This window comes from Carcharhinus amblyrhynchos, chromosome 18 (genome assembly GCF_965287045.1).
Source record: "Carcharhinus amblyrhynchos chromosome 18, sCarAmb.v2.hapA, whole genome shotgun sequence".
NCBI lineage: Eukaryota > Metazoa > Chordata > Chondrichthyes > Carcharhiniformes > Carcharhinidae > Carcharhinus > Carcharhinus amblyrhynchos.
In genome coordinates, this window is record NC_137341.1 from 47,960,643 (window position 1) to 47,983,043 (window position 22,401).

At 41.2% G+C, this 22,401-nt stretch overlaps 2 protein-coding genes across 7 annotated transcripts in view; one reads left to right on the forward strand and one right to left on the reverse strand.

Annotated features, from left to right (window-relative positions):
- The window catches only part of LOC145355099 (ubinuclein-1-like), a 73,233-nt gene extending 51,833 nt beyond the window's left edge, over positions 1–21,400 (reverse strand). For all 3 annotated transcript variants that reach the window (XM_080206966.1, XM_080206967.1, XM_080206964.1), the window contains exons 1-3: positions 20,944–21,400; positions 7,912–8,004; positions 4,540–4,635 (exon numbers count right to left, since the gene is read on the reverse strand). In XM_080206966.1, coding sequence (XP_080063092.1) covers positions 4,540–4,635; positions 7,912–8,004; positions 20,944–21,198 — 444 coding nt within the window. In that variant the 5' untranslated portion in view covers positions 21,199–21,400. The remainder of the gene's footprint in view (positions 1–4,539; positions 4,636–7,911; positions 8,005–20,943) is intronic.
- Positions 21,401–21,709: 309 nt separating this feature from the next.
- The window catches only part of glyr1 (glyoxylate reductase 1 homolog (Arabidopsis)), a 40,553-nt gene continuing 39,861 nt past the window's right edge, over positions 21,710–22,401 (forward strand). For 3 of the 4 annotated variants that reach the window (XM_080206968.1, XM_080206969.1, XM_080206970.1), the window contains exons 1-2: positions 21,710–21,773; positions 21,946–21,982. In XM_080206968.1, coding sequence (XP_080063094.1) covers positions 21,736–21,773; positions 21,946–21,982 — 75 coding nt within the window. In that variant the 5' untranslated portion in view covers positions 21,710–21,735. Of the gene's footprint in view, positions 21,774–21,945; positions 22,052–22,401 lie in introns of those variants that run through there. The other variant, XM_080206971.1, reaches the window with a different exon arrangement.

The following is a 22,401-nucleotide window of genomic DNA, read 5'->3' on the forward strand; positions in this document are numbered from 1 at the left end:
GGGTGCTCCAGTTTCCTCCCCCAGTCCAAGGATGTGTGGGTTAGATTGATTGGCCACACTAAATTGACCCTAGTGTCAGGGGGATTTGGAGAGTAAGTATGTGGGAGTACAGGAACAGGGCTGGGTGAGACTGTGATCGGTGCGGACCCAATGGGCCGAGTGGCTTCCTTCTACACTGTAGGGTTTCTATGATTAACTCAGTATTAACTTTTCCAATTCTGCCGTGGTAAATAGCAGATTAAAATCCAGTTTTATCCACAAAACTCTTAACTAATTTGTTGAAATTATTAGCTGAGGGAGAGGACAGAAATCAAGCCAAGCCAATCATTTCAAACAAACATTTTGCATGATTGGTTCTGTTGAATTTAACAGCTAGGTATTTAAATTATGGCTAATTATTTTGATGCTTTGTCTTTTCCAAATTCACAAGAATATCCCAAAAAGAGATTTAGATAGAAGCTACACGAGCTACTTGGCTGAGCTAAATGGGGAGAAAAAAACTGAACTACATTATGTTCTGTAACAATGATGAAAAAAACACTTTAATAATTATTTCAGAAACTGTTATGCTACTATCCACCCAGTTAAATTTTTTGGCACTTAAAGTCAAAGTTGAACGAAGTACAGAACAATCTTTGGAATTCAGTATCTGTGGAGAAAGTAAGTTTAGCATTTAAGCTTATTTATTAGTGTCCCAACTAAGCTTACACAAATACTGCAATGGAGTTACTGCAAACGTCCCTGTTTGCAGTAACTCCATTGCAGTATTTGTGTAACTCAGTGTGTAACCTGTGACACTCAGGCGCCTGTTCGTACACTAAAGGAGAATTTAGCACGGCCAATACACGTAACCAGCACATCTTTCGGACTGTGGGAGGAAACCGGAGCACCCAGAGGAAACCCACACAGACATGAGGAGAATGTGCAGACTCCGCACAGTCACCCAAGCCGGGTATCAAACCGGTTCCCTGGTTCTGTGAGGCAGCAGTGCTAACCACTGTACCGTCCAAGTCAAAATTTCAGGTCGACAAGATGGACGGCACGGTGGCACAGTGGTTAGCACTGTGCCTCACAGTGCCAGAGATCCGGGCTTGATTCCTGCTTCGGTCACTGTCTGTGTGGAGTTTGCACGTTCTCCCCATGTCTGCATGGGTTTCCTCTGAGTGCTCTGGTTTCCTCCCACAGTAAAAAGTCTGACAACACCAGGTTTTAGTCCAACCTATTTATTTGATAATATACTTAGGTTGGACTAAAACCTGGTGTTGTCAGACTTTTTACTGTGTTTACGCCAGTCCAACGCCGGCATACCCACATCATTCCTCCCACAGTCCAAAGATGTGCAGGTTAGGTTGACTGGCCACACTAAATTGACCCTAGTGTCAGGGGATTAGCAGGGTAAATACGTGAGGTTATGGAAATAGGGCCTGAAGTTGTGGTTGGTGCAGGATTGATGGGCCGAATGGCCTCCTTCTGTGCTGTAAGATTCTATGTATTATTTTGCTTCCTTGGAAAGACAAACAGGATTCTGTGAAAGCACAGTGTTACCAACACCATAAAAAGATAAGATTTTAAACTTAGCGAATGAGCAGAAACCCAAGTCACTAAATAGAGATGGCAGCAAAAGTAGAAGATGCTATAAAGTCAACTGGAGCTGCTTTTTCCAACATAAAAGGTGCAGGACCGATTCACGATAATGTTACGGTACTGAACAAATACAGCTTTGAAGAGAGACTGTTCTCCAAAAATAAGATTAAGGGTTGACCTGGATTACGAATGAATGGCCATACTAAGGTTAGAAAGTTTAATATAGTCAGATTCTTACTATCACACTGAGCACGAGAAACAAAAATAAATAGAAAACCAACATAAGGGTAATTAAAGGAAGATTTGACAAAATGCTGAGTGTGGCTGGAATCTAAAACTCCCTGCTGTTGAAGTAATGCCTCCTAAAAAAAGGATCTGAAGATTATTAAAGAGAGTGCACATTTAAGCAAAGGTGAGGTTTTGACAAAATGGCTTATGAAAGGAAGAACACTCGCAAAGACTGCAGTAGCCCAAAGGACTGAATCGCTAATGTTTTCATGCTTCCTTTTGCCCTCATTCCCGATTTCAGCTTAAAGGTTAGAGAGCTACCATGGGAACCATATATACTCGAATGATGTGTTGGAAGACTTTGTTCAATTATTTTCCCTGAAGTTGTCCTGGATCCTTACAAATGTTACGTTACCCTCGAGGCTTCTTTGCAAAAAGTCACCATTCTGACTCCTCTCCATTAATGTCCTATGATGCACTGCCTTTCTCAGTATCGATTTACATCTGCAACACTCCAGGTTCAGGGATTAATTTATATATTGGTTTTTTTTCTCTCAAAAACCTATCACCTACTCCAAATCTCTAAGAAGCTGGCTTCATGACCCAAGCATAACTAATGTACTCTATCAGTTGAGGTTGGGAGCCAAGGTCTATTAACAACATAGAAACCAGAAGCAGGAGTAGGCCATTCGGCCCTTCAAGCCTGTTCCACCATTCATTTTGATCATGGCTGATCATTAAATTCAACATCCTGATCCCCCCCTTCCCCCATATGCCTTGACCCCTTTAGCCCCAAGAGCTATATCTAATTTCTCCTCAAAATCACACAATGTTTTGGCTCCAGCTACTTCCAGTGGTTGTGAATAGCATACATTCACCACTCATATTAACAAGCCCCAAAATCTCTCGACACCTTAGATGATGGGTTACACGAGCACAGCAATATCTACAACCTATGCACATCAAGCACAGACCTGCATGACCAGTGACCATGTAAATGTATCAACAAAGAAGCAATTTTCTGTACTTTGGGACAGGACTGTCTTGAACATATGCCACATTATCTGTCACAAAGAGAGAAGCTTTGGATTTTTACCTTGTTCCTCAGAATCAAATACGCCAATTTTTAAGCCAGATCACAATCACATTCTTACAGCTAATCTTATAAAAATAATCCCAGTGTAGTTTTGAATATTCTGTTCACTTACATTCAATGCTTTCCCAGCTCCCTGCCAGATGGGAGCATTATTTTTTGTTTAACTGAACATGAAAAGCAGCCAGTACAACATGTTCAATAATATCACCAAGGCAATGCAATATTCCAACTATAGAAACAGTTCTACAATTCAAATTCCACCACTTACAGCAATGTGATTTACCAAAACTTGCAATGGCATTAATATCAAAAAACAATTTTGATTCTCATTAGTTGGCCTTGAGCTCTATTTTTTTACAATAATAAAGACTACCTGAGAGAACAGCAGAAATATTACCCTCTGCTTTTCCAAACACAGCTTCCTCAGTCTTAACTTCCCCTCAGGATTGTTTTTACTTTGTGTTTTCCACCTCAAAACTCAGTGAAAAAGACAGAAAACCTGAGGGCATAGTTCATGGACAACAAGGCCGGAATTTTACCTGCACACCTACCCTGATTCCGGGAACGGCATTATCCGTTGGCCTCGGGCAGAATCGTACGAACCGCGGGCAGACGTGTTGGTAAAATTCCGCCCTAAACGTGCGTTTTAAGTTGTAGAAGGGAAGTTCATCATAAAAATGTCATTCATTAAATTCAGTGCACCTTAATGAGGTATGAACCATGAGTAAGCACAGTTATTTCAGTCCAAAATAAACAGAGCAATTAAGACACTAGTTTGGAACATTGTGATTGACTTCAACACAAATTGTTCACAGTTATTGGCCAACATAAGTGATTTGCCCATTTTAATCATTGATGTTTTTAAGCGAACCAGTAAACGTGACCATGACGTACTGATTACACCAACCAAGCTTTCTTTGCAGAACCATTTATTCTCTTTTGCCATCTGTGTCTTCTATCAAAATTTATATAAGTTTCAATGTTCTCCCTCACCTAGGTAACTAACATTATACATGTTTTTTTCATACGCAACTTCAAAGCATCTAGGTTCAGCAAACTGGATGGTCTCAGGCTCTTTCCATAATAATGAGGGATCACTTTCCCTTTCATGCTATGTGTTCACCATGCACAGAAAATGTCCAACTACCGACATGGGAAAAAAAGTTACAATGTCTCACACAGGTACAGAAAATACCTGGTGGCACCAAGACTAATAACTCTTGCAAACGGCATCACTTAATATACTTTAGCCTTGCTTTGTGCACAAAACACAAAAGCAAGCATCACACAACTATTGACATCTTGAAGCAAGAAGCAGAGAGCCTGGTACACATCATTGGAAATATTTATTTTCACAGAGCAGGGCAAACAAAGGCAGAACTGGTTTCTGCATATACATGTATGTATGTATTCTTGCCGATTGTTCAATGGAAGGGTTGAAACTGCATTCGTTGCCAGAGGAACAGAAAGGAAGAAGGGAAGAAAGGAAAGCATGAAAGACGTGCATTTATACAGTGCTTCTCATTTCCTCAGGATATCATAAAGTGTTTCACAGCCAATGAATTACTTTTGAAGAGTCGCCATTGTTATTTATGGCTAGTACTCAGTACTCGTCAATTGTGTTTACTTACAGCTTCTGAGTTATCTATAAATGGGTCAGTTTCATCGTATCCGTAACCCATGTCGATAAGATCTTGGATACGATCCTTCCTTCGCTTCTTTGGGCCCTAAAATGTAAAAACTATACATGAACAGACATCATTAATTGTACTGGTGCTATTTATTTACTCAGTCTCCTACTCCAGTTCCATGCAGCTAAGGCAAGATCAGCCTTCTGACAGATTGTGTGGTGGCAAATGTAATTCCACCCCCCAGCACCACCTTTTATAAAGGGAGTGAGAGAGAAAAAAGAGAGCTATAGGCCAGTTAGCCTGACACCAGCTCTGGGGGAGATGCTAGAATCTATTGTAAAAGACGTGATAACAGTACACTTGGAAACACTAACGGGATTGGACAAAGCCAGCATAGGTTTATGAAAGGCAAACCACACTTAACATAGCGAATGGAGTTTTTTGAGGATGTAATTAGTAGAATTAGGGAATTTCACAGTAACTTCATTGCAGTGCTAATGTAAGCCTTACTTCTGACTAATAATTAAGCTTTAGATAACGGAGAACCAGTGGATGTGGTGTTTTTGGACTTTTAAAAGGCTTGAGAAGGTCCCTCATAAGAGGTTAATGGGCAAGTACATGGGATGGGGGGTATACTGGTTTAGATTGAGAATTGGTTAACATACAGGAAACACAGGGCCCTATTGTACCATTTTGATTGGGCTGACTTGAAACTGGAAGTGTTTCAGATCCGACTTTCAAACCCATTCTCAGGCACCCCCATATATACTCTGCTTGGAAAAAAATCAGCAATTTTGAATTACGCTGCAGAAGCCTGTAGGCAGGGCTTAATGCACCCAAAATCCTGCAGTCCTGATCTGAGCCTCCAACGCGCACGTGCAGAAAAAAAATGGTAGAATGCAGCTCTCCTGCTACATCCCTCACAGGCCAGATAATGTCGCCTCCTGGCTCCCACAGGCAGTGCCCACCCCCACAATATTACTGACCCCCTTACCCCTTCGCTACCCAGATCGTTTGCAGGCCCCTCTCCCCCACATTGATCTCAGGCAGAGTGGCAGCGGACCCCCCACGATCTCAGATGGAGTGGCAGTGGACCCTCCGCTTCCCCCCCCACTGATTTGAAGCAGAGTGACAGTGACCTCTTCTTCCCTCCCACTCATCTCAGGTGGAGTGGCAGCAGACCCCCTTTTGCTCCCTCCCCCTGATATCAGGCAGAGTGGCAGTGACCCCTCTTTCCCCCTACTGATCTCAGGCAGAGTGGCAGCAGATCCCCCTTCCCCCACAATGATCTCAGGCAGAGTGAAGGAAAATTTTCTTCTCAAAGAGTAGTGAACCTGTGGAATTCTCTTTGGCAGAAGGCTCTGGAGGCTAAGTCACTGAATGCATTCAAGAAAGAGATAGATATTTTAAAATTTTAATGGCATCAAGCAGTCAGGGGAGAAATCAGGAATATGGCATTGAGACAGAAGATCAGTCATGATCATACTGAATGGTGGAGTAAACTCTAAAGGCCAAATGGCCTACTTCTGCTCCAATTTTAACCTTTCTCTACTAAGGTCTGAACGAACATCTTCGGCATCAAATTCAATCTCTTCAACCAGTAGATAAAGTGAGCCTTTGGCTTAGGGTAGCACTCCCACTCGAGTCAGAAGATGCAGAGTTTGAAACACATTCCAGTCCTGGTACATGGAAACCAGAGGTTCTACCTCTGAATTATGGGTTGACATCTAGCTGGAGACTTGAGTTTAGTGAGGGCGAGTGCTACCCTCCCCACCCCAACACTTGTGACAGCCACAAAGGCCTCAGGACTGACCATCAAACCATCTGGTATGATATGGTTACAACCACAAGAGGAGCGGTCACATCACAAGTTGTTGAACCCTTTCACAACCACAGTGTACTCTCCAAGAGAAGATTGTGAAAACATTAAAGTTTATTTATTAGTCACAAGTAAGGCATACATTAACACTGCAATGAAGCTACTGTGAAACTTCCATAATCTTCACAGTCCAGCAGCCGTTCAGGTCAATGCACTTAACCAACACACCTTTCAGAATGTTGGAGGAAACTGGAGTACCTGGAGGAAACCCACGCAGACATGGGGAGAACGTGCAAATTCCACACAGACAGTGACCCAAGCTGGGAATTGAACCTGGTCTCTGGTGCTGTGAAACAGCAGTGCTAACCACTATGCCACACCATTGTTAAGTTGATTCGCAGGATGATTAAAGAATAAATATTTTCTGTCACCAAAAACACGATTGCTACAATTGCTGGGCACCACAAACACAGTTTGCTAAAAGGTTACTGGCCGAAATTGACATTTCAAATATTTAAGCACTGAATACTTGAGCAATAAGCACTGAACTCTGTGGGTGTTTAACATGATAAGATAGCCACTACATGCTCCAGAAAAGGAGTTACTGTACTTTTGGTGCAGTAATGTGGCATTCAGTGAATTCAGAATGGAGGTAGGTTGGCTGATGAATATGGTGGAAAGTGAAAGAAACATTCACCTTGTTATTGCAGTAACAGGAAGGTTCAAAAAGTAGACGTGGCAAAGATTAAATAAATGCATCAACCATAGTATTGGGAGGAGGTGAGACAGACTAAAAGGCTGTTGACAAAGGATAAGCACATGCATCTATTGTGTGATTTTGAAAGTTACACACAGCAATTTCAAAAATAATCCATTGCAAATGAACCATAAATATTCATTCCCTATTGTGTTCTGTCAGCCCAGTTCAGTTCGCCTATTGTGCTCCCCAATCATGGAATCTGCTGTTTCAAATGTAGGGGAAGAAACCTATGAAATCAACTTACAATCTGACGATCTTCAATAGGAGTCTCAACTTCCATTGATATGTAGGTCAGGTGTGAGATTTTGAAACCAATCCCATTGGATTTTTAAACTTTAAAACACGCTCAATATTAAAAGACCGTAAGATACGGGAACAGAATTAGGGCATTCGGCCCATTGATTCTTCTCCGCCATTCAATCATGGCCAATAAGTTTCTCAACGGCCTTTTCCCAATAATCTTTGATTCCCTTACAATCAAGAACTTGTATATTTTGGTCTTAAATACACTCAAAGACTTGGCCCCCTCTGTGGCTATGAATTCTACAGATTCACCACCCACTGGTTGAAGAAGTGCTTCCTCATCTTGGTTCTAAAGGGTTGTCCCTTTGCTCTGAGACTGTGCCCTCGGATCCCAGCCTCTCCTACTATTGGAAAGATCTTCCCCACACCCACTTTGCAAACAGGGCTAGTTGTGCAGCAAAATAACCTTTTGTACGAAGTAGTTATCTGTCTAATGATGTAAATATCAAAGATGTGAGGTTTATGAATGAAAGAAATGAGCAGGACTCACATATTTTTCTTCAAACTTTTTAGCCAAAGCCTCAATTTCTTCTTCCCTTCTGTCATCATTAAACGGAGCATCAAAACGCTTAGCCACGTCTTTCTAAATAAAAAAAAGCCAAAATCAGTACCATGTAATATATGGAACACAAAAATAATTGAGGTATTCTTCAATTTCTGCTTTCCCCTGATTTCAACATTCTTCACATATTCCTCGCTAAGAGGATGCACAATACTGCTCTAGAATGGGCCACTAGGAGATACATGTAGCCATCAAGCATTGTAGGGCCTAACCTGCCAATAACCTGTAGGGAGGATGTTGCTCACATTAACCGACTGCATGAACTTCATCTAAAATCTTGTAGAAGCAATATATTGTGTATGCACCCTGACAACACGCTGAGATGCTTTAAATTTCAAAGCAAGCTGCAGCATTCGAGGGGGTACTCCTATTGCTAACCACAAGATCAACCAGTACAGTACCTACCAATCCAAATGTCAGATGTATGCTAGTAGATAGCATCAAAAGTCAATGGAAATGGGATTATATTGGCTCTTCCTATCATACACAAACTGAAACATTGGTTTCTGAACAGTTCTCCTGGATAGGTTTCCATGAAAGGAATGGTGAAATGAATCTGTTCATAGTTTGCACAATTACACATAATGCTTGGGATAAAAATTTTGTTGTAATACACCAACATGTTCAGATCTACTGGGGAGGTGGTGGCGTAGTGGTACTGTCGCTGGACTAGTAATCCCAGAGACCGCAGGGTACTGCTCTGGGGATCTAGGTTCAAATCTCACCACGGCAAATGGTGAAATTTGAAATTAATAAGAATCTTTGATTTGAGTTGTCACACTTATTAATATACAGTGAAAAGTATTGTTTCTTGTGGGCTACACAGACAAAGCATAACGTACATCAGGAAAGGAAGGAGAGAATGCAGAACATAGTGTTGCAATCATAGCTAGGGTGTAGAAAAAGATCAACTTAATGCGAGGCAAGTCCATTCAGAAGTCTGATGGCAGCAGGGAAAAAGCTGTTCTTAAGTCGGTTGGGACATGACCTCAGACTTTTGTATCTTTTTCCCAATGGAAGAAGGTGGAAAGAGAGTATATCCGTGGTGTGTGGGGTCCTTGACTATGTTGGCTGCTCTTCCAAGGCAGCAGGAAGTATAGACAGCCTCAATGGATGGGAGACTGGTTTGAGTGATAGACTGGGCTTCATTCACAACTTTTTGTAGTTTCTTGCAGCCCTGGACAGAGTACAAGTCATACCAACCTGTGATACAACCAGAAAGAATGCTTTCTATGGTGCATCTGTAGAAGTTGGTGAGAGTTGCAAATGACATGCCAAATTTTCTTAGTCTCCTGAGAAAGTAGAGGCAGGACAGGTTGTTGGTGATTTGAACAACAAAAAACTTGAAGCTTTCATCCATTTCTACTTTGTCCCCTTGGAGTAGACACAGGCATGTTCTCCACTGTGCTTCCTGAAGTCATTGACTACCTCCTTTGTTTTGTTGACATTGAGGGAGAGATTGTTATTGCACCAGTTCACCAGATTCTCTATCTCATTCCTGTGTTGTGACTCGTCATTGTTTGCAATCCACAACAGTGGTGTCATCAGCAAACTTGAAAATTGAGTTGGAGGGGGATTTCCCACAATCATCGGTGTATAAGCGCTGAGGACACAGCCGTGTGGTGCATCGGTGTTCAGGTTGATCATGGAGGACATGTTGTTGCCAATCCTTACTGCCTACTGTCTGTGGGTTAAGAACTCTAGGATCTAGTTGCAGAGAAAGGAGCTAAGCCCCAGGCCACAAAGTTTGAAGAGTCTCATAAGAATAATGGTGTTAAAGGATGAGCTGTAGTATATGAATAGGAGTCTGGCATAGGTGTCTTTGTTAATTGGGTGTTCCAAGGTGAGTGTAGAGCCAGGGAGATGGCATCTGCTGTGGACCTGTTGCGGCGATAGATGAACAGTAGTGGATCTAGGTAGTCGAGGAGGCAGGAATTGATTTGTGCCATGACTAACATTTCGAAGCACTTCAGAACGACGAATGTCAGAGCCACCAGATGATAGTCATTAAGACACCCGCCTGACTTTTCTTTAGTACCAGGATGATGATATTTTACACAATTACACACAATGCTTGGGATAAAAGTTTTACTGTAACACATCAATATATTCAGAACTACCAGAGAGGCGCGGTGGCATTCTAGTGTTGTTGCTGGACTGCTATTCCCAGAGACCACAGGGTACTACTCTGGGGACCTGGATTCAAATTTCATCACGGCAAATGGTGAAATGTGGAATTAAAAGTCTACTGATGACCATGAAACCATTGTTGATTGTTGTAAAAACTTATTTGGTTTACTAATGTCTTTTAGGGAAGGAAATTTGCTGTCCTTACTTGGTCTGGTCTCCATGTGACTTCAGAGCCACAGCAATGTAGTTGATTCTTAAATGAGGAGGTGAGGGCCTAGCAGTCTGACTGCTGGACTATTAAACTCAGAAATTCAGCTAATGTTCTGAGGACCTAGGTTCAAATCCCGCCAAGACAGATAATGGAATTTGAGAATCTACTGCTACCATTATCGACTGTCAGGAAAACCCACCTGGTTCACTCATGTCCTTCAGTGAAGGAAATTTGCCATTCTTACCTGGTCTGGCGAACATGCAACTCCAGACCCACAGCAACGTGGTTGACTCTCTACTACCCTTGGGTAATTAGGGGCGAGCAATAAATGCTGGCCCAGCCAGAGATACCCACATCCCATGAATGAATCCCATGTGACTCACCTGATGAAGGGGCAGCACTCCAAAAGCTCGTAATTCCAAATAAAGCTGTTGAACTTTAACCTGGTGCTGTGAAACTTCTTACTCTGCCCACCCCAGTCCAATGCTGGCATCTCTACATCATGATTAGCTATGACTAATAGCAGGAGTGCAATGTACATACCCTACAAATCAAGGACAGTAGATTCAAGAGCCACAAAATTTCCAGTTTACCTATAATCTGCGGAGTTATTTGATATGCAAAATAAGAACGCTCAAGAATATAATCATTTTCCATTGTTCGTGTGCAGTGTTCTTGCTTTTCTGCTGGGAACAGTAATTTCCAACAGGCAAAGTTTAAAACTTTACAATTAATCTTCTGAACATGTACAGCTGAACAGCTGATAGAGAATAAGGGACCTGGTGTATCAAATGTACAGTCATGCAACAGCTATGAAACTATCTGTGGTCTGGACAAGTGTTCTTTTTTCTACTATGCATGTATTAGCTTTCCTCCAGAATTGAAGAAACCATATACAGCACTATCTGCACCACACAGTAAGCAAATTAACCACTCTGTACCTACAAGATTCTATAAACTAGCAAAAGTGACCAGGTGCAAAGAGCAAAGCTTATTTTTTTCCTTTTCTTCTATTTTAAGTATGTGTGTGGCATGTGTGAATGAATTTTTTTTAATGATCAAAATAAGAAACAAATTGCATTCAAAAATCCATAAATTCCATAAAGGAACATTTAGTCATTATCAAAAGCACAAAAATTAAATATTTTTTCCTTCATATTTTCCGCACACATGCATACACTACAGAAACAATAGAAGTGTGCACAAACACCAAGTATCCAGATACCACATGAATCACTGCTTACCTCTTCCAGTATGGTATCTCAAGTGCCAAGAGCCAGAGGAACCAGGGAATTTATGCGCTGAGCACATATGCCAGTTCATCACTTAGAGGAGAAACAATCACAAACTGGGACTGCTTCCAAAATGTTTTTAAGGCTAAACATTAAGGGCAAAAGACCAATTCAGCAGTTTGCAAGAGCCACTGACCTGATATCTCGCTCTGTGAAAAGCGAGTACAGGTATATAATATTCTTGACCGCAAAAAGCAATGAGCTGTGTTGGTGTTAACAGTTGAGATCAATATGGCTTTATTTACAGGGTTCCATCTGAGGGATCAGCATTCAGCTCAAGACCTGAATGCTGCCAACCTCTCTCTCTCTCAGGATGTCAAAACAACCAGATAGAACCAATGCCTAGATTATATGTATAATATAAAACATATCTTAACATCTAAGCAGATGGGGAGGTTATCATTTTGCTCTGTCCTTGAAATGCTTTTAACTCTTCAGTATCCAATGCATCAAGTAACACATGGGTCCAATAATGCACAAAATTCTATATACCAACAAAATAAGAAATAGCAGCATGTGAACTGAAGAAATTAATGCAATGCCAGAGTTCCAATGCCAAACAGAATCAGACAGCTTCTTGCAACTGTGGCATCATCTGACTCCCTCAACTGGGTTACTGTCTGTATTCACTTAAAAATTCCCATCTTCTTTCATGCATACCCCATCACCAGTAGCTGCTTAAAAGTTTGCAATACATTCAAAGCTCTCCAGTGTAATAACTCATATTAAACATCCAACAAATCAGAATGCACAAAAGAACACTCATTATTCCCTGCTGCGTTTTCTGACCTTGAAATAACCTTGATAGGTTGTTGAGATAATAAGAGAAGCCAAGCAGCAAAAATCTAGACAAACTTTCAACAACAGTCTCTTAATTAATCTCAAGACTTATTTTGACCACTTCTCCATTGAGACTATCTAATCAGTGCTATTAAAGGGATAAACTGGGTTAACATGCAACAACAGCCTTTACATAATGTCTTGAATGTAAAAAATGCAGAACACATCTTCTGAAGTGTGCTCTCCATTCCCAGCTCGCTCCTGATGAACGAACACGGGACGGCCTGCAGAAACATTTCAAAAATACTCTGATAGCCAACTTGAATACTAGCTTCGACCTCAACAGCTGGGAAGAATGTGCACTGTACCACCTATAATAGCAAGCTCTGCTTCAAGGTCTAGCTGGTTTTGAAGCGGGGTGGATGAAGGAGGCAGACGGCATGAGAAGAAAAAAACTCAAGAAGTTTAAAGTTTATTCATTTCTGTCACAAGTAGACTTACATTAACTTCATTGCAGTGTTAATGTGAAAATCCATCCCCTAGTCACCACACTCCAGTGCCTGTTCAGGTACACTAAGGGAGAATTTGGCGTGGTCAATGCACCCAACCAGCATGTCTTTCAGACTGTGGGAGGAAATTGGAGCACCCAGAGGAAATCCAGTCACATACAGCGAGAACATGCAGATTCCACATAGTGAGTGACCCAAGCCAGGAATCGAACCTGGTCTGTGGTGCTGAGGCAGTAGTGCTAACCACTGTGCCGCCAAGTATAATGAATGAATTTCCATGGTAATTAGGATACTGGCAACGAGTTTTAGATGAGCTCAGGTTTTACAGAAGCCAGAAGATGGAAGGACAATGAGAAAGCACTGAAGTAGTCAAGGTAACAAAATGTTGTGGTTGTCCCTTTAAGGATCCATCTGCAGAGTAAAGGTCACATGATCTGGGGAACCAATCAGGGAGCAGGTTTGCGGGTCACACCAGTGCACTTGGGTTACTGTTCCAGAACCTTCTTAGAAGTTGATTGGAAGTGATGAGGCTGTAAGTCTCTGTACTATAATTATATGTAAGTAAACACTGCAGTTGTTATTTACTGCTGACCAACTCACTGACAGACTAATGACTGACTGTTGATGGGAAATGCAAATTTTGGATTTTTTTTTGTTTCTTCCTTATTCTTTTGCTATCCCCTTTTCATCTCATTTAGAGTCATAAAAGTTTACACCATGGAAACAGGCCCTTTGGCCCAACTTGCCCTTTTTTTTTAAAAGCCCTAAGCTAATCCCAATTGCCCACATCTCTTTATACCCATCGTACCCATGTAACTGTCTAAATGTTTTTTAAAAGATAAAATTGTATCCGCCTCTATTACTACCTCTGGCAGCTTGTTCCATACACTCACCACCCTGTATGAAAAAACTGCCCCTCTGGAACTTTAGCATCACTCCCATCCCACTTTAAACCTATACCCTCTAGCTTTAGACTCCCCAGTCTTTGGGAAAAGATATTGACTAGATGATCTGTGTCCCTCATCGTTTATAGACCTCTATAAGATCATCCATCAGCCTCCTACGCTCCAGAGAAAAAAGTCCTGGTCTATCTAGCCTCTCCTTATAACTCAATCCATCAAGTCCCAGTAGCAACCTAGTAAATATTTTCTGCACTCTTTCTAGTTTAATAATATCCTTTCTATAACAGGGTGACCAGAACTGTACACAGTATTCCAAGCATGGCCTTACCAATGTCTTGTACAACTTCAAGACATTGCAACTCCTGTATTCAATGTTCTGACCGATGAAATCAAGCATGTCGAATGCATTTTTTACCATTCTGCCCACCAGTGACCCCACTTTCAAGGATCTATGAACCTGTAGCCCTAGATCTCTTTGTTCTGTAACTCTCCACAATACTCTACCATTAACTGAGTAAGTCCTTACCTTACACGGACGTCAACCAAACCACCCCCCCCCCCGACTTCTGCTGCCACCACCGCGTCTGTCTGCTCTCTTTCTCCCACTATACTCTAGGACGGCGTGGCAACTGTCTTTCCTTGCTGCAAAGGACCATCATTAGATTAGAACATAGAAAGTAACAGTAAAGTCTTCTTCAAATTGGAATTTTAAAAAAATGGATGTCAAGCCAGAGGAAGAGAGACTAAGAAATCTGACCAAAAGGTGGGTATTAAAGGAGGAAAATGGGATAAGACAAAGGAACTTGGCAGAGACTTCTAGAGCATGAAGCTGAGTAACTGAAAATGTGACTATCAATGATCGTGTGGAGGTTGAAACCGGAGACCAACATAGACCCGAAGGAAGTTACAAATAGGACATGGCCTTGAAAGTATTCAAGTATGGAGAATAATTTTAAATTTGACTAATTATCACACAAGAAGCTGCTGTTGGTCTGCAAGAGTAGGGATGATGGGCGAAAAGAATTTGGTATGGTTGACATAAAGGCAAAAGTTTAGTTAAGCTGGTTTTTACAGACCATGGGATACACCAATTCATTGACTCCATCTACACTTCCCGTTGCCTTAGAAAAGCTGCCAGCATTATCAAGGATCCCACACACCCCGAACATACTCTTTTCCACCTTCTTCCATCAGAAAAAAAATACAAAAGTCTGAGGTACCAACCGACTCAAGAAAAGCTTCTTCCCTGCTGGGATCAGACTTTTGAAATGGATGTACTTTATATTAAGCTAATCTTTCTTTACATCCTATCTGTAGCGGCAGCACTATATTCTGCACCCTCTCCTTTCCTTCTGCCCATGTACTCTATGAACGGTATGTTTTGTCTGTATAGCACGCAAGGAATAATACTTTGCACTGCATCCCAGTACATGTGACAATAATAAATGAAAATCAAAGCAAAGTATTGGGCTAATTGAACCTGGGAGGTGATAAAGGCATGGATGAAATTTTCAGGTGAACATTACATCTCTGCACTCCATTAGCAATGCCATTCAGATACAGTCAGTTAAAACAAACTTATTTGTATGATCACTTCATTTAGGGAGTAGTGAATGTACGTTAGCATACTTATCAAAGAACTAAAGAGCAACTCAATATTACTTTAAACCACGTTCATTATTACTGTTCAGGGTCCATATGTTGGTTGCTGCTATATTGGAGTTATTCAATTTTGTTTTGACTATTACCAGTCTTAGAATAGATTCACAGGCCATTAATTTTTAACACATTCTCCAGATCTGTGAAAGCTTCTATTTATAGTGGGCACCTTTTTTTGTCCTGCCAGTTAAAGCCCCAAACATTAACGTTGTTAATACTGTTAAAGAAGACAATTAGCCTCATTCAGTCAGTTTTGTCTGACTTTGTTGGGAAACAATGTCCACACAGGATCTTCAATATAAACTGTAAGATTAAGCTTTGAAGTCATTGTTCATTGAAGTGTAATTGTCTTCCTGGGACTCGATGTAAATGCATACATTGATTTAATTCTGAGCAGCACTGGCTTACTTAGTTAATCACATACTAATTCCAAAGAGTAATCGTACAATGTTGTATCTCAAATAAATTCCCTATTAAAATTAACTCCTTACGCAAATACGGTTCTAACAAAATGTACTAGAGAAAGTGAGGACACAGTTTCGTTTTAGCAAAATAAACCAATACTGGTAAACATGGATGTAGCTCTGTAAATGTATCTTTCCATAAAATGGTTGTACTTGAATTGAAATACTAATTACTAATTCAGTTCAGTAAACTTATTTTGCATGTGTACTGCAACCATGGATATAAATGTGATAATTGTGGTGAAAACAAATATGCTAAACAACCACAATCAATGAGAAACAATGGGAAAAGCTTAAAAAGGATGTCCTGGGGAAGAGAGAGAGAGGAAGGGGGAGGGGTGAGAGACAATGATAGAGGGAGTGTGAAGGTGAGAGGGAGGAAGTGAACAGGAACAATGAGCAAAGGGCAGATTCAGATCTTAGAATTCAAGCAATGAGGAGCTTAATTTCACATTCAAACTCAAGTCGTACTTCTGAGTTTACTGTGTTTTATTGTTTTTTTCATTCTTCTAACTTGCATTTGGGAAATAGTTGATTTTCAAAGACGTCATTAATCGAACACAAGGACAGATCATACCTCACCACCATTGTGAAGGATGCAGCATTCTGCCACATTCCCCCAAAGAACATTTGTATTCACAAACTTGAGAACAGTGACCGTAAACCACTTGGGGGACGGGGATAGCAAAGACCTAATCTTGGCTTATAATGGAATGTTTATTTCACTTCCCTCAAAGCAAATTCAATGTCTCTTCACAACAAGGAGCTAAAGAGAAATCTATTAATCCATGTTTGCTACATTTCCTCCTGCTTTCCTAAGAGAGCAGTATTTATCAGGTTAGCACAATTTCTGTAACTCTCAGCTTGGTATCTGTGCTAAAAAATGTATGTAAAAACCATGGGAACAAGCCATTGTAAAAATCACTTCATGACACAGCATGTTAAAGCATCACTTGACATTGAAACAAATTAAGAACCAAGTTACTTGAACTCATGTAGTCCAAATCTAATACCGCAAATTATGAAATACTGAACTTTTATGAAGTCAAACATAGGTCACATTCCTGATTTATTTAGTGTGCAAGAGTAGAGTGAAGAATAAAGCGAACTCCTGTCTAAGAGGGTATTGAAATTAATTTTCAAAATTGATTTTGGCTATTTTAAATATTTCAAATGTTCAAGTGAACACTTGATGCTAAACCCAGGCAAAATTAGATGCAATGCCACCCAGAATCAATTGTCTAAACACCAAGTTTGCACTTTTCACACAGCTCCATATCAGAAAATCAAAAATATACCAGGACTTTTGTCCACAAAATAATAAGCTGAGCATCTGACAATGCAGACAAGTTATATCTCTATCAAACACAATCAAAGTTTTCAACTTATTAACATATGTAAATTAACTGCAAAGAATTAATTTTGCACTTTAAGATCCAACTATTTATCTGCAGCAGGATGCTAGCATGAAGAAATATTTGATATTAGTTCTAAGGGCAATCCATCAAGTGACTTTACACGAGACAACTTCTGTTGACATATCTGGATTCAGTATTACAGTAAATGACCTTGCAAAAGGAGGATTCAATGGCAGCTGTACCAACTGAACGTACAATACTGGTCACTTACTTCAATATTTGCCAGGATGATATTGATAAGACCAAGATCAATAGGTAAAACTCATCTCCCATCCCATCTATTCATAAGTTTGCTTGCCTTTATGTTTCTGGCAAATTAATTTCCAATATGAAAATAGATTTGCACTCTGAAAGAATAACAGCTTTCAATTAAAATAATTTAAAGAGGCAGCTGAACTATATCTACAAAATGATTTGATTTGAAGAGCAACTTCAGTACATTATGCCCACCAAAACAGTTTTATTCTTGTTGTATTCAAGGATCTTTTCATCAGACCACCAATGATACATTCTTTACTTCAGCAGTGTGTTTTACTTTTTATACGGCAAATCACTTGCAGAATGCATCTGCATTAGGAACTGAATGTGAACAAATGTGATATTATTATGGTATACTTTGCTCAAAACAGTCAAGTATACTTATGATCTGAAGTAGGCTCAGTGCTGTGGAGGGTAAGCATGGCTTTTCTCATTCGAACAATGTATATTATGACACAACAGAATTGTGTAAAACATTGCAAGGATGAGACAGATAGTTGGTAGACTGTTGAGATCAAGAATGAGAGGCAATCTATATAAGATATTGTGCCAGAGAGTTACAGCACCAGCAGGAGAACCTTCTTCATAGAGGTTATGAAATTCAATTCCAGCATTTGTGGTGGAGAGAGAGAAACGGAGACAGTATTTAGATTAGATGGGTGAATTAAAGAAAGAGTTGAAAGGACATGAGAACAGGCTGGGTAAATATGAATGGAACAATAGATTTGCATGGAAAATCAACACTGATTGGGCCAAGTTGTCTATTTAAGTAGTCTGTTCGACAGCTATTATCTATATATGGTAACTTAGGTGAGCCAAATCTGATTGGGGTCACTAAAGCAGTCATGATTTGTGTTGTTCCTCAGAAAATTAATTTGAGAGGACATAAACGCTTGGCATATTTAGAGGGATTTTCTGAAATAATTATGTGGCTGGATTACATTTTTGATCATCCAGTCTGAAAAATAATTTTTGGGAAGTTACAGATTCACAACACGTGAAATTCACATTTTATTGGCAAAAAATGGTCATTTATTGGTTGGGGCCACTCACAGTAAGTGAGACATTATTTAAAAATCGAAAATGCTGTAAAATCTCAGCAGGCCTGAAGCATCTGTGGAGAGAAGAGAGCCAGTGTTTCTAGTCTGAATGATCTGTCATCAACTCTAATGAAAAGTCATCCAGACTCAAAACACTGGCTTGATTCTCTCTCCACAAGTGCTGTCAGATCTACTGAGATTTTCAATTTTTCTTTTAGATTCCAGCATCTGCAGTATTTTGACTTTACCATTGCTTAAAAATTCACCTGTATCACTTACACTTAAAAAACTGTTAAAAATTACATTTTTACGCAATGTCTCTAGCAGCTCATGTAAATCCAACATTCCTCCTGGTTTGCAACACTACTAATTGCCAAAGAAAATTAAGAATCAAATTTTAACAGATGAAAACATTCCCAGCTGATTGTATTCCCAACTACGAGATTGTATTTATCTTTTTTTGCTCAAGTTCTTTTTTAAGAGTTTGTATGCAGAACAAGAGGATGGACTAACACTGTTTCATTCCCCCAATATTGCAACCAATTCTGAATTTTTATAGTTAAACTTAATTTACTACATCAGTTTTGACCTTCTTACAGCCAAAGTACTATATTCAAAGATTGAACGCTTTATGCTGCAAATAGCATTATCCTGCTGCTCCACTTATAGCATTCACACACACACTAAAGTTCACTCTACTTGAGCCAAAGATGATGGCTGGGTACCAAACTCAAGCTGCACGTACATTACAACTATAACATTTGTGTGTTGCTTAGCAAGACTCACAGGGTGAAGTTTCTAAGCCAAGAGAAAGCTCTTACGCTGCTTAACTCCAGTCAGACCAAACTTTATTCTAGATTCCTAGTCTAGTTTTACCACTGACCCTCATCTGTGTGACATATTTTGTTCCCTCTGCTACTTTTGCCACCCAATACATTAGGAACTAGCTTTAGGTAAACAAAACTTTGGACTGTAGGAATTTTGAAGCTCAATCTCACCTCATGAATTTGGGATGGAATTTGGATGAGTGTTGTAGTTTTCATCATTAAAATTATATTTGTCACGTGCAAGCAAAAGTATTTGACACCCATGTCATTTTGAATTGATGCATTTCTCCAGTTTTCAAGATCAAACCACAGCATTTCAATTATTCATGACGACTTAAAAATCAAAGAGAGTGAAACTGTCAGGCCTACTGTGTATCCAGGAAACAACCGCACTTTCATTTTAAAAAGCACTGTTAACGCAGAATATTAATGCTATCATTCAATCTATTTAAACAGTGCTTTCTGGGAAACAGCTTTCAGGCTTGCTATAGAGGGAGTACGGTGTTGGTTTACCAGGTTGATCCCTGGGGTGACAGGTTTGTCATATGAGGAGAGACTAAATTGGTTAGGATTATACTCACTAGAGTTTAATGTGAGGGGGGATCACAGAGAAACTTATAAAGCTCTAACAGGGTTAGATAGTGTAGATTCAGAAAGAATGTTCCTGATGGTGGGGTCATAGAATCCCTACAGTGCAGAAGGAGGCCGTTCAACCCATCAAGTCTGCACCAGCCACAATCCCACCCATTTATTCCTATAATAATCCATCATGTTTACTTGCTAATCCCCCTTACATTAGGGTTAATTTAACAAGCAAAAGTATTTGACACCCATGTCATAGTTTGAGGATAAGGGGTAAGTCTTTTAGAATTGAGATGAAGAGAAATTTCTTCACCCAGAGAGTGGCAAATCCATGGAATTCACTACCACCAAAAGTAGTTGAGGCCATTGTCTGATTTCAAGAAGAAATTAGATATAGCTCTTGGGGCTAGGGATATGGGGGGGGGGGGAGAAAGGGGGCATTAAGATATTAAATTTGATGATCAGTCATGATCAAAATGAATGGTGGAGCAGGCAAAGGCCGAATGGCCTCCTTCTGCTTCTAGTCTCTAAAAAAAATGAACGGGCAGCTCAACGAAACTCACGGCGATAACAACTGTGATTACGTCAGTCAGATCGGACGTGTGTACGACCATCTGTCTAAAAGACACCACTGACTGGATTATGTTCGATGCAAGCTCGCAGCAACTATGTAGAGGGAGCTGGTTTTAATTGCAAGGCCCGGAGAACTAGTGAGAGTTTACACCCCTGAGTGAGTGAGTGACTGGCTTCTCAAATGAAATAAATTGCAGAGTTTGTCAGTTTGTCTCAAGGTAAGCAGTTACTGGGCATTACGGGGGGGAGGGGAAGCTAGGTCGGCTCTGTCGCCGTTAGTTTCGAGACCCCGGGACGAGAAGAGAGAGAGCTCACCTTCCGCACTCGCATCAACTCGGGGTAAAAGAACTCGGGGCAACTCTTCTCGCTCGATTCTGTGAGAGCCAGCGTGTGGCGCGACGTGACGGCCGATATCTGCCCCTTCACCAGCAGCACGGCGCCGGCGGAGGCCGCCGCCGCCTCCTCCTCCTCTTCCTCCTCCTCTCCCTCCTGGTCCTCCTCTTTCTTCTTCTTGAGGAGAGGAGCCGACACGGGCAGCGTAGTCAGGGACACTCGTCGCGGTTCGGCCATGTTGCGGCCGGAGCGGGACAGTTTCTCTCCCCCCCCCTCTCTCCCCCTCACTCACTCACTCCGTCCCGTCTTTTTCTCTCTTCCCCACTCCTTCCCTTTTGCTCGACCCCGCTTTGTTGCTGAGAGGGGGTGGAGGGGGGGGGGGGAGGGAAGCTGGTGGTGGCGGCGCCGCCGACAATCGCAAATCCCCTTTCAACAGCAACAAAAACAAACCCGACAAACTTCGGCCGCCGCCATCTTGCCAAGCCGCCGCGCATGCGCGCGAACCCGCGGGGCGGGCGGGCGGGCGGGCGGGGGGGGGGGTAGGGGAAAGCCCCTCCCCCTCCAACAGCCGGAATTATTTTTTTTATTACTCCCCCTCAAAAAAGTCTTCCTACGCCCCTGAAGACACAGGACTAGAGTTAGTAAGTCTATAAATAGGCATGAAATAGAAAATTATAATACGAGGGGGAGGGTGTTGACCTTTGCCCTGTGACGGTCACGTGGGGCAGGGCGGGTGTTGGGCGGGAGGGCGATGGACAAGTTGCTGTGAGCAAGATGGCGGCGGGCAGCTTGCGGGTGGGAGATCTGGTCTGGTAAGAATTGGCAACCAGATTGCCCCTTCCCTCTCCCTCATCTATTACTGATTGTTATACCGTTGCCGCGCGAGTATTTTTCAATCCCTGCTCCTCTCGTCTACGTCTTATTTTGCTCTTTCTCTGTTGTATTTTAAAAATATACATCTCGTTTTTGTTTTCTCTTTTCCAGGGGGAAGCTGGGTCGGTATCCACCCTGGCCCGGAAAGGTGAGTCACCAACGCAACGTGTTGAAGGAAAGGGAGCCGTTTTGACCTGTTGCCTGTCATCAGGAGTCGGTCGGTGTGGGTTTGTGGAAGATTAAATGGGTGTGGTGGTGAGGAGGAGGTCGGAAGCTTTATTGTGGTGATTTTTATGTTGGGAGTTCAAACCAAAGATTTTGCAACTGACTGACCCTTACTACCTTCCTTCTGAGGAGGCTCAAGATATTATTGTGGTGGTTCCCTGTTGAAATTCATACCAAAGATCTGACTGAGCATTATCGTGGTGGTTTTATGTTGGAATTCATGCCAAAGATCTTACGATTGACTGACCCTGAGGAGCCCAGAGCATTATTATAGTGGTTTTATATTTTGAATTGATTTATTTTCACATGCATTGGGATACAGTGAAAAGTATTGTTTCTTGC